This window comes from the organism of the source record quoted next, unplaced genomic scaffold, assembly GCF_019419815.1.
Source record: "Pyrus x bretschneideri cultivar Hongxiangsu unplaced genomic scaffold, Pyrus_bretschneideri_v1 Contig47, whole genome shotgun sequence".
Taxonomy (NCBI): Eukaryota; Viridiplantae; Streptophyta; class Magnoliopsida; order Rosales; family Rosaceae; genus Pyrus; species Pyrus x bretschneideri.
Genome location: NW_025999784.1, coordinates 1,625,705 through 1,637,704, shown reverse-complemented (window position 1 = coordinate 1,637,704; position 12,000 = coordinate 1,625,705). Strand labels below are relative to the sequence as shown.

The 12,000-nt window shown below is 39.6% G+C and overlaps 1 protein-coding gene across 1 annotated transcript; it reads right to left on the bottom strand.

The window, feature by feature from the left end:
- Nucleotides 1–2,289: 2,289 nt before the first annotated feature.
- LOC103955211 (pleiotropic drug resistance protein 2) lies at nucleotides 2,290–10,811 on the bottom strand. The gene is made up of 18 exons (XM_009367089.3): nucleotides 10,289–10,811; nucleotides 8,274–8,394; nucleotides 8,073–8,161; nucleotides 7,876–7,960; nucleotides 7,499–7,789; nucleotides 7,281–7,371; nucleotides 6,291–7,191; nucleotides 6,038–6,198; nucleotides 5,793–5,896; nucleotides 5,534–5,699; nucleotides 5,231–5,433; nucleotides 4,809–5,141; nucleotides 4,345–4,719; nucleotides 3,967–4,100; nucleotides 3,659–3,886; nucleotides 3,400–3,571; nucleotides 3,059–3,313; nucleotides 2,290–2,782 (listed from the first exon to the last, which is right to left on the bottom strand). Exons 1-18 carry the CDS (start codon nucleotides 10,666–10,668, stop codon nucleotides 2,513–2,515), a joined length of 4,359 nt encoding a protein of 1,452 aa, XP_009365364.1. The 5' UTR covers nucleotides 10,669–10,811; the 3' UTR covers nucleotides 2,290–2,512.
- Between the last annotated feature and the right edge of the window lie 1,189 nt (nucleotides 10,812–12,000).

Genomic DNA, 12,000 nt, shown 5'->3' with positions numbered 1-12,000 from the left:
ATAGCCTGCAGAATTTCGGCAGGAATGTCTCCCTCTTCTGGTGCTTTGGGGGACTCAGAAGTAATCACATGACTCAAGTTCAGAGTTGTTAAGTAGAACAACATCTTCTGTTGCCAACGTTTGAAATCAACTCCCTTGAACTTCTCAGGTTTCTCAACATGTTGCTTGACAACACCAACATTTGATTGATCCATAGTTTCTGTCTTAGATTGTTAGAAACAATCAAATGTTAAGTATGTATTATACAACAATTTGCACAGTTTTATTACAAATGGTAAAACTCAACAACAAACACAATATATTAAAACATAAACACTTAGTGTAATTATATATAGAAACTCAAATCACTGACTTGTTCTTTGACGATAGAGGCTTGCAGAGCAATCTCCTAAGACAGAAACTCGTCCCTACACTTGTGCAGCAGTTCGTTGGACGTCTATCTTGCAGGATACAACTATCTAATCCAAGTTCTTGCACTCGAACTTGGATTCTTTGCGAATTGGTTGTGTGGTTCTCAGCGAAATATGAAGGAATGAATCTGGAAAACTTAATTCTGGTTTCTGAGTTTTATTGCCATATATATAATGGCATCCGTTGAACTTCTCCAACCGTTCATTCTTATCAAGTTTTTGTAAAAAGAAAACTGAATGCAACCTTTCACAAAAACTGATCATAACTGTCAAAAACCGAATCCAAAAAATCAAAAACGTAACTTGTGTTTTTCGTCCATCCGAGCCCAAGAGCCCCAAGGCCCAAGGCCCATCTTTGACATTTAATATATACACCCAAACTCTCCAATTCTAAGGCCCAAGGTCCATGGCTTTGGCCCAATTCTTTTCAAACTATAAGTGAGTGAACTCACTTATAAAGACTTAATGAGAAACATGTTTGGGCGATGTGGGACTCCAAGTCCCACAGAAAACACAGTTCCAACATAACTCGCTCCCCATTAGGGATATCCATGTTGAAGGTAGGTGATCCCCCATGTTAGGGGGCACCCAGGTGGTGGTTGACTTCCCCGGGGACAATGAGTTCGTGTGTTTGAGTATGCCTAGCTTCATGGAGCATTTCGAAGAGCTTCTCATACTGCTCCTGGAGGATCTCATTCTTTATCGCTATCTTGTTGTTCTGAGCCTCTAGCTCATCGACTTCAGCCTAAAGAGTAAACCTTTTTCGTTCATTATTTCGTTGTTTTGCACTAAGTGCGAGGGGGTGTCGTTCTGCGTGCTGTGGCTCCCTTCATTCCCCATGTTGGAGAGGGGTGCCTGGTCGAAAGAAAGTGTGCGAATGGTGGAAACCAGCTTGACAAAGCTGGAGAGAGTAGGAATAAGTGCGATTCCCACAGACGGCACCAAATGTTGATGCACAAAATCGGTGAGGACTTTGGTACAACAGAAAGTATGAAGTTTATGACCTTCGCTAGATTACTCTGGTCATTAGTGTGGATAAGTATGTAAATGAATAGAGACATGGAAGCAAATAACACAAGATGTACGTGGTTCACCCAAATTGGCTACGTCCACGGAGTAAAGGAATTCTCATTAGTTGTGAAGGGTTTACACAAATACATAGGTTCAAGCTCTCTTTTAGTGAGTTCTAGTGAATAGTTTAGTACAAATGACATTAGAGATTATTGTGGGAGAATGATCCCCTTTTATAGAAGAGAGTTTCTAACTTTGTTTTGACATTGACACGTATCGTGTTGTGATTGACCTTTGATATCGACACATGTTGCGTCGTGATTGGCCTCTGATACCGACATGTGTCGTGTTGTGATTGGCCTCCTGGTTGGAGGAAAAGTCTTGTGGGTCCTTGACGGTATGCTGTTGACCGGTGCTTAGTAGTTTCGGGATTGGTCAAGTATAGTACAAACAAAATACATTAGTCATGAATAGTGAATTGATAGTACTGTTTGACGTGATTGATGTATATCAAATAGCCGAGTGGATGAAGGAAGACAAAAGAACACAACATGATGCCTTTTCTGAAAAGAACGCAACGTCCCAATTCAAACTTGCTGCTTTGCTATAATACATGATGAATTTTAACCATCTGAGTTCGTTTAGACTTCCAAAACCACATTTTAATGTTTGTAATAAAAATCAAACTTTTCAAATTCCATCCAATTTATATCATTTTAATTCCCTAAGACATGTGAGCTTCTTAGGGATGGATTTAAGTCTATTTTAGCATTTTGGCTCCTATTACAATCATCATTCAAGAATTATTCAAAGAAACGCAATAATATAGCAAACGAACCTCAGTTTTCTGACAATTATAACACGTGAATTAGTTATACGACATTATTTAATATCAGAAACCCAGCTTTAGCTATGTTTTTAGTACAAAAGCAACACTCTTACAAAAGAATACAATAATACACAAGATAAATAGGGGAAAAAAGGAAAACAGTTTTGGTTGGTTTTCCTCCATTACTTACAAAATGCTAATCTTAACACTCTTCAAGACTCTCTGAGTCGATTTGCAGTAGTATGTAAACTTGGTTCTTTCTTTATCTCCTTTGGAAGTTGAGGAACTTGATGCTATAGGCAAACACGAAGCAGAAAAGGAGAACCCAGCCGACGTGTGCGGCAGCCACGGCGGGAAGGAAATCATACTCAAAAGCAAAGGCATATTTGAGGAACATCTTCAATGGCATGGTGCCATATCCAGGGATGACAATGTCAGCATTCTTGTCACCCAGCTGGGATATGACAAGGCCATAAAGTGTCCAGGCCACAGGGGAAGCCCAGTAGTACCACCTCCACCAGATTGGTATTTGCTGCAACACAGATAGACATTCAAGGTTAATGTGGATTTTTGAAGCTATGAACTTTCATATAGTGTGGTTAAACAGAAGCAATGAGCATCGATCGCGTATTTAGGGTTATTTAGGGATTGATTTCGCAAAAAGCAATTTTACTTAAAAAAGATTTTGTCATAAGTGCTTCTTAAAGAAGCATATGGCAGACGTTTCTCTAGAAACCGCTTCTATGGTAGGCGTTTCAACCATCCCAGAAGTAATCCCGAATAGGCCCTTAATTTTGATATCACGTACCGGTCTTGGAATGAGGAAGCCGGCAAACAAGTTCCAGAAAATGAGGAAGAAGGACATGACAATGGCAGCAATCTGATGGCCTGGAGTTAATGCAACGACCATCATGCCGTACATGGTGAAGTAGGTGAAGCACATTAGGATATAGTAGTAAAACCACAAAAATTTGCCGATTTTCCATTCGAATCCAATCATAGAGTACAGGAGAATTGTATATATGAATGATTGGATTGCACTATAGATTGTCTCTATAGCCACCTGCAAAAAAAAAAGATAACTTGTCAATCAAGTAATATGATGTGTGCAACAAGGTCTCTAAGCAATTTGTCAATTTTATATATTACCTGAGAAAATGCATAAGGCAGTTCAGAATACATCCCGGCAGCTCTTTCGCGGTAGAAAACTGTTCTTTCAATGGCAACAACAGATTGGACCCCAGTAGCATTCGTGGCTCCAAGGAAAAGCACAGCAGAAAACAAGGCTCCCAAAAGGTTCATCAGATCTTGTTGTTGGGCTCTGTTACAAGAAAACTTTCATTTATATTAAATAGAGATGCTAATAACATGATTTCGTCAATTATGCAGTTAAAAAACCAGATCTTACGTCTGCTGTCCCTTCTGCCAGAAGATAATACCGAATAAGACACCGATGACAATGGTTATGAAGAATCTGATGGCATTGTACTGAGGGTTTCTCCAATAAGACCAATACATTTTCCAGAAACAAGCTTTGCACTGAATAGAGAAAGGTTGGGAGTATTTGGTTGGAAAGTAGAGATCTTTGGACCCGGGAGCTGGTGTACTAAGCTCTTTTATAAGCTCCTGGTTTCTCCTAAAAGAATATCAAGAGGAAGAGATCTTAAAACTAGAAATCATAGATTACCTGATCGAGAAAGATATTACGACACCTACTTGTAAAGCAAGGAGTTTGTGTAAATGTCTGCAAAGTCCACATCAAGTTGAGCCTCAACGGCAGGAGCTGTGACCTCCAGCATCCATGTAGCAGGATTATAACCATCCTTGATCTTGGTCACACCCGGAATGGCCTGTTGAAGGTTAAATATACTAGTCGAGACTGAATTAAAATCATAGGAAATGACTTCCTCACATGCATTTTCTTCTTCTGCACACCTCGTTTATTTTTTTCACTTGATTCTTCTTTGATTTACTCAATGTAAAGACTTCAAATAAACAGGGGTGTACAAGAGAGACAATGCACGTGCGGAAACCACTTTTCTAAAATCACTAGTGAAGGACGTACAAGATATAAGAACTGAAAGGAAAACTCACTTCAAAATGCTCTATAAGCTTATGAGAATGGTGGCCGAGGGGTCCACCATAAATGACTTGCCCTCCACGTTTCATCAGAAGTAACTCGTCGAAAGCTTCAAAAATATCTATGCTTGGTTGGTGAATTGTGCAGACAACAGTTCTGCCTGTGTCCACCGTGTTTCTCACAGTACGCATGACGATAGCAGCAGCCCTGGCATCGAGACCAGATGTCGGTTCATCCATAAAAATGATAGAGGGGTTAACAACCAGCTCTACAGCTATGGTTAGCCTCTTCCGTTGTTCTGTTGAAAGACCATCTATTCCTGGGAGGCCAACAAGAGAATCCCTTAGTGGATTAAGCTCAACCAAAGCCATGACTTCTTCAACAAACATCTGTATCACCATTAGGAAGAAACTTTTGGTACTCGATAAGATCGAAAATGGGATTTCAAGAAGAAATGAAAGATTCCAGTGCAACATACCTTTCGTGTTTGTGTATTTACATTAGAAGCAAGACGGAGCCAGGCTGAATACAGGAGAGATTCATAGACAGTAACATGTGGGGAATGGATGTCATTCTGTTCACAATAACCGCTAACACGAGCAAATGTTTCTTGGTTCTTTGGATAACCAGATATGTTAATGGTCCCTTCGATATATCCACCAGTCTTTCTACCTGCCAAGACGTCCATAAGAGTTGTCTTTCCAGCACCACTAACACCTACAAGGGCTGTCAATATTCCGGGTCTAAAAGCACCACAGACATCTCGTAGCAATTGAAGGCGATCTTCTTTAACTCCATGAGTCTTCATTTCCTAGAATCAGTAATCGATAGAAGTGTATTTGTTGATCAAAATGAGTATGTAAAGCATCCAGAATAAAATGTCTAAAATGAATAACTTACAGAGGGCATATCCACGAAATAGTTCACATGGTTAAACACAAGCGAAAGGGGTTGGAAGGGCAAAGCCATTCCTTTCTTTGGTGCATGATCTAAATCACCAACAATTTCTGAAGAACTTTTCACTATCATTTCTTCACTTAACGACTTCTTTCTCTTTCCTTCACTTTCTTCATCAGATACGATAGCTTTTGCATCCCCGAGAGCTGATTTTGGTTTTCCAAAAAAGAAAAGGAGGGTGTGTCAGCTCCAGAACTTCATTCCGTTAAGAAAAGAGAGTAAAGCTTCAAAATGAGATGAACTTACGGTTCAGAAAAGTCAATGCCGCAATGAACAAGATGTTGAAGAGGAGAGAAAAACCAAATAGTGCTCCAATACATATCCAAAACCAATATTCATCTGTGAAGAATCCTTTAGACTTGAGGAGGACTTCCCCTACTGTAGTTGCGTTAATTCTTGGATCTGTATTTGGCTACAAAAGAAGGTAAGAATTGATTAGATGAATGTGTTTTTATGGAATGAAAAATCATGAACTGAAGACTATCAAACCACAGAGAGATCTAACTGCGCTCCATCTTTTGTCAAGGAATTCATTCATGGCGATCGCATTCTGTCCATACATCATAGGGAAAATGTAGTAGCCCCATAGCACCCAAGGCCCAAGGTCGTCTACAAAGAAAAATAGCTTAGAAACTGAACAATCATAAGGAATTGGAAATTTTCAAGAAACTTGGAACAAATTTAAGCATGTTAACAACTTGCTTTAACTACATTAACACGGTCAAGGTAGATATTAGATCGGTTACTTACTTTTGGAAACAATAAATCCTCCCAGAACGAATACCATTAGCAAGGTAAAAGCACCAAGCGTGCTAGCAACAACTTGTGTTCTTCCAAGTGCAGCAATGAACCGAAAGAGGGATAGAGCCATCTGATGTATGCCAAAGAATGCCAAGAACTGTTTGAAAAATCTGGAGCAGTGAAGAAAAAATCATGTGAATTGGTAATCCGGAAGGATATAAATGTATAAGATGGAAACTGAACACTGAACATTACTATTTACCTGCTAGCAGCTGGAGCAAATCCAATGCTGTAATAGGTAAGAATGATCCAAATCCCAGATTCCATGAACGAAAGTGGGATCCTGAGGACCCAAATTGGTAATCCGAAAGCCCATGCAGGATAAAACAAGAAATCCCTCTGCTTATAGAAAACAGGAAGTCTGAAAACAGTCATTGCCAGTTCTGCCATACCATTAAACATCACATTGATCAGACTGAAGAACAGTGCACCAAAAAATTTCTCTCCATCTCGTACTGTTCCCACAGGCATTTCTGTTCTAAGGAACACAGTCAAGGCGATCAATGACACTATCGTTATCTGCGTGGTCTTAAATATGTACACAAACGAATTGCGCTTCATTAGTAGCCACTCCCTCGAAAAACATGCCTTGAACAATTCCCAGTTTGAAATGCCATATTTCTTTGTGACCAATGTAGCCGGATGAGCTCTGGACTTCTCGTAAGGAACCCTAAGATCAGCTGCAAGCTGTTGGCCAATTCGAAAAGAGTTGAAGGCCTCCACGAACTCAGGAACTGAAATATATCTGTAAGGTTGACTTTTTTTGAACCAATACTGCTCTTGGTCATTCCTGGATGTCACTTCTTGCAAAAAATCAACAACCCCTTTCCTCTCTGGGCACTTGAATCCCATGTGTTCGAAGAACTCGAGGACACTCTCGCACGGACCTTGGTACACGATCTGCCCTTCCGAAAGCAGAATTAGGTCATCAAAGAGCTCAAATGTCTCCGGCGCAGGCTGCAGAAGAGAGATGACCATGGTAACATCCATTATGTGAACCAATTGCCTCATGTATCTGCATATCTGAAAAGTTGTGGAACTGTCTAACCCTGTTGATATTTCATCCATCAGAAGAACCTTTGCTGGTCCTACCAACATCTCCCCTACACATTGTTCAATCAATTAGTCCCCAAACCATAATTATAAGAAGATTTGATGAACAAAATTAATAACATGGTACGAAAAAATGTACCGGTGGTTACACGTTTTTTCTGGCCACCAGAAATACCCCTCCTCATATCATCACCAACCAAGATATCAGCACAGGTATCCAATCCAAGTATCTGTAAAAACTTATATACTAATTAGTCAGATTTTCCAAAAATCATAATCCAGTAGAGATTTAAGGGACAAAAATAAACAGGGGTCTGCGGAAATTGTTTGTCTTAAAAAATGAAGGCAATCACAAACCTTGAGAACATAATCTGTGACCAAACTAGTCTTCTGGCCTGAGACTGAGGTGGCTTTCATGAATGCATCAATCTCGGGGTCTGGCTTGATTCCGGCTTCTTTCTCTCTTCTTGAGAGTTCAGCCAGCAGTTGGTATCGAGTTCCGATACCCAAACAACGTCCAGAGAAATCCAACGTCTCTCTCACTGTCATTTCTCCAGAGTGTAGATCATGCTGGCTAATGTAAGCACATGTTCTTCTAGGAACAAACTCATGCAGTTCATGGCCACAATATGTGACTCTCCCAGAAACCTGCTCACCATTTTCCGAGTAATATCAATAACAAAGCTTAATTATGCACACTAACTAAAAAATTTAGAGAGAAAAAAAAATCTCACTCTTAGATCATCATCAAGCTTTCCTGCAAGTGCTAGTAAAAAGGTTGTTTTGCCTGCACCTGGAGGACCCAAAAGTAGGGTCATCCTGGGAAATTACCAAATTAGTTAACTGTTGAGAGCATTAGCCTATGCAATCAAGGTTCCGAGTTCGAACCCCATCCCTAACACAAAACTAAACAGTTGAAGTAAATTCATACCTGGAAGGTCTGACTATTCCACTGACATCTTTAAGTATTTGGATCTTTCTCTTTTTTGATGGAGCAAGCTTAATTAATCCCAGGACACTCTGCAGCTCAAAAAACTAATAGCTTGAAAAAATAATAATTTAAAGAAAGTTAAAAAGTTAAGCAAGAAAAATAAGTTTTTCATAAAATTAGTTAAACCAAGAGAAATCAAACCTCAATGGTGTTCAAGGTAGCATTAAGTAGAGTAGGCAGTGCTCTGCTCCCAACATACACATCCCCATCCATAGACAAGTTCTCATATCGGACTTCAATCTTCGGAATTTCGATCCCCACACTACAAAAAGAGTGGTGTTATACCCACCTAGTGTCTTATTTCCCCACCCATCTTATGTTCACACCCACCATAAAAAGACAAAACACACATAAACTCTTTCCCCACCCACCATTATTCCCAAAATAACCCTATATATTTCTTCTCCCAATTTTCCTTGCTTTAAAAAATTTATTATAATTTAACAAAAAAGAAAATTATCATTAAACAAATATACCCAACAACTCCAACAACAAATATCATAGTAGTCCCCTCCCCAAGAAATTCCCAGAATTGTCTCTATCAACACACCCAAACCTCGCCCGCCCCCCCCCCCCCCCCAAAAAAAAAAAAAAAAAACCACCCAACGCCCTTACTTACCCAAAATCCTCATGTAGACATCGAAATTTTGAGGATCAAAACACCTCAGTCGGCCTTAACGACGTGTTTTTGGAATAGGGAGATGGTTCTTGAGTCCCCATTTGATCGAGTCGTTGAAGGACCGTAGAGGAGATCAGTGGACAAGATGGGCTTGCTGTTCGAGCACAGCCTCAACCAATTTGGTGAAGGTCTCAGCCATGGCAAGCGAGACAATCGGTGAGAAAGCCAGTGCATAAGAGAGAGGGAGAGGAGAAAGAGAGGGAAGGAGGAAGAAGTAGTAGTCTTTGGGGTTGAAGCAATGAGGTAGGAAATTAAAATGGGGTGAAGTTGTGGAGGCTGAGGTCAAGGAGGGTGGTGGTTATGGGGTTCTTCAAGTTTTTTATTTATTTATTTATATTTTTAATTTCATTTTTATGTTAAATAAGTTTTAAGTCCAGCTGTATAATAATTGTATATGTGTTAAATTTTGAGTGGAAGTTATGTACTAATGTGGTAATACGAAATTATCTAATGATTTATCTTAATTGTGGAGGAGAAGGGGCTTGTGGTAAGATACGATTGGTTGGTTTTTAAGTCTTTGAAGGTCATTCTATACAAGGACAATTTTGTTAATAAAAGTATTATTTTAAAGTGGGTAAAGTGGTAAGATATTGGGGTGGGCCTCCTACAAAAATCACAAAAAGTAACAAAACCCAAAACATAAAAACATTACAAAAATCCTAAAAAAACCAAAAAAAAAAAAAGCTGTGTTTGGTATTTTTTTTTATACCAAAAGTTGCTTTACTTTAAAGTTAAGTAGTAAAAATGTATTGGTAAAAATAAAATATTTTGTTTATTTTAAAATCAATAGTCTCCAAACAACAACTTATAAAAGCAATCTTCATGTTGCTTTCATAAAAAATGGAGTTGAGTTTTTAATGAATAATTTGAATTCTTGTAATATCCTCATTAGTTATTTAAAAAATGATATTATTTATTTTTCTACACACATTTTATCACTTGAAGAATAAAGTGACTGCTAGAACTGCCACCACGACCACAAACGGCATCACCACCGCTACTGTCTCCCCTAGCACAATTGTTAACTCTCCACTCCAACCACCACACCCCACAATTGGCACCACCACTATCATACCCCCAACATTGTTGCCACCATCACCACCACCGCCGCCAATGCCGCTGCCACCACTATTGCCTTTACCACCGCTCCGCCGCCACCACCCCTACTCTCATGTTCATTTTTGCCGTTATATACAATTATATATTTTTATATTAAAATTTACCAAATGTTCAAAAAAAAAAAAAAAAAAAAAAAAAACAAAACAAGACAAAACAAAAACGATCCCAAACTAACTCTTAATTTCCTAGTTTTTAAGAAAGCAAATATATGATTTTCAACGCAAAGTTTTGTAGATTAGACCAGTTAACTAGTACGGTCTGTGACCGCCCATACACTCGAATTTGAATCCTCTGTAAATTTGAATAGTTCATAATATCGCTTTCTACTAAAAAAGAAAAGAAAGAAAGAGTTTCAAACCTATCAGTTCTGTCCCTAAGTCTTCTCAAGAACCTTTCGTTATCATCTTCCACAACCTTCAATATACTCTCCATCAACTGCTTCCTGTCCTGCATTCCCAGCTTCGTCACGTCCACCTCATCAGTCACCACCCTCCCGTTGTCCAGCACCTGCCTCAGCATCCCTCTTTTCAACCTGTCATACGTCGGCAGCCGCTCAATCGCCGCCCACCGCAGCTCCTCCTCGTCATCCTGCCGCCCGCTCCTGTTGAACACATCCGGCGGCGCCTGCCACACTTCCCCGAAACTTGCGGACGCCCAGCTCCTCTTGCTTCCCAACCCCCAGCTTCTCCGGCTGCTGGTCGACTGGGCCAGATCGTCGCTCACTAAAGCCGCCGCCATTTTTGATCTAATTCAACACAGCTTTTGCTTGTGTCCAACTTATGGATTACTTACCACGTTGCTCATAAAATCGTGGTAAAAGGAAGCAACGACAACTGAGAGTTCGTTATATTAACTGAACTGTGCCGGTGCTTTGGATATTATAGCAAACTCAGGGTCTTATAGAAATGGTGGGGGGGTGGTGGGACTTAATCATCGTCGAGGAAACGGCGTGCCACGGTGGTCCACTGGCTGCAATAAAAGAGACAGAGTGTAAGTGGTTGGGGAGATTTTTGGTGAGGGTTTCAATTAATAGCTGACACTTGTCAAGTACTCAGTGAATGGGTTAGTTATTGAATTAGTTGGAAGTGTTGTGAGAAGAAGACGTAGTCAAGGGGTATTTTTGTAATAATAATGAATGTTGAAATTTGAATTGTAATGCTATTGTATTGAGTCTTGACTTACATTTCATTGTAAAAACAATATGGTTGAACGATATTAACTCTCTCTCTCTCTCTCTCTTCGTTCCTTTTCCCCTTAGTTTCTTAGCCTTCATCTTAGTTATTTACTCATTCTTCTCGGACCTTTAATATGGTATCATTGCCGGCATCTGGCTTGCTGCCGTGATCGGTCCTGAAGATTCTTCCGCTGCATTCGTGAAATCATCGGCGTCCTCGTCAAACGATTCGTGGGTTGTGTTCTTTTCTACTGAGGTCTGTGATGAGTTGTTGATGCATCTGGGTTTTTTAGGTGATATCCAATTTGTTTCTGTCGTTTGAAATTCTGGTGAAATCCTGTGATAGGTGTATGAATGATTAATTTCTTGGCGAAGTATGATATGATTGGGGATGATTATGATTGTGATAAAGATTGGGGATTTTGTTTTCTCTTACTGGATGCAATTTTTTGTTCTCGGTACCTATTAAGTTCATAAGATTGTTGCATATTGTGTGCTCCAGAAAGTATCAGTCTTTCTTGGTAGAAATTGGGTGATTTCAAGAAAGTATCAGTCTTTCTTGGTAGAAATTGGGTGATTTCAAGGAAGTGTCAGTCTTTCTTGATCAAGAAGAAAGTATCAGTCCTTCTTTCTTGCTGCTAGTTTGTTACAGGGTGTCAATCTCTTGTTGAAAGAACATTTTATTTTGTGTAGAAGGAAGTGTGAATTTGCAGCTAGGTTGTTAATCATGACTACACTAAAAGTTGATAGTCTTCTTGGTATGCTAACCATCAAACTGAAAGATGACAATTTTGTAAAGTGGTCATTTCAATTCATGTCAGTGATTAAGGGTTACAAGCTATTTGGTCATTTTGATGGCACAAATGTCTGTCCACCTAAGTTTGTCATTCAAACAG

What these genes read in the sequence shown, in the direction of transcription:
- LOC103955211 (XM_009367089.3), bottom strand. Translation starts at nt 10,668, where the DNA reads ATGGCGGCGGCTTTAGTGAGCGACGATCTGGCCCAGTCGACCAGCAGC. An exon ending in TCACAGATTATGTTCTCAAG is followed by an intron (nt 7,372 to 7,498) that starts GTTTGTGATTGC and finishes AAGTTTTTACAG; the next exon opens with ATACTTGGATTGGATACCTG. An exon ending in TTGACAAAAGATGGAGCGCA is followed by an intron (nt 5,700 to 5,792) that starts GTTAGATCTCTC and finishes CTTCTTTTGTAG; the next exon opens with CCAAATACAGATCCAAGAAT.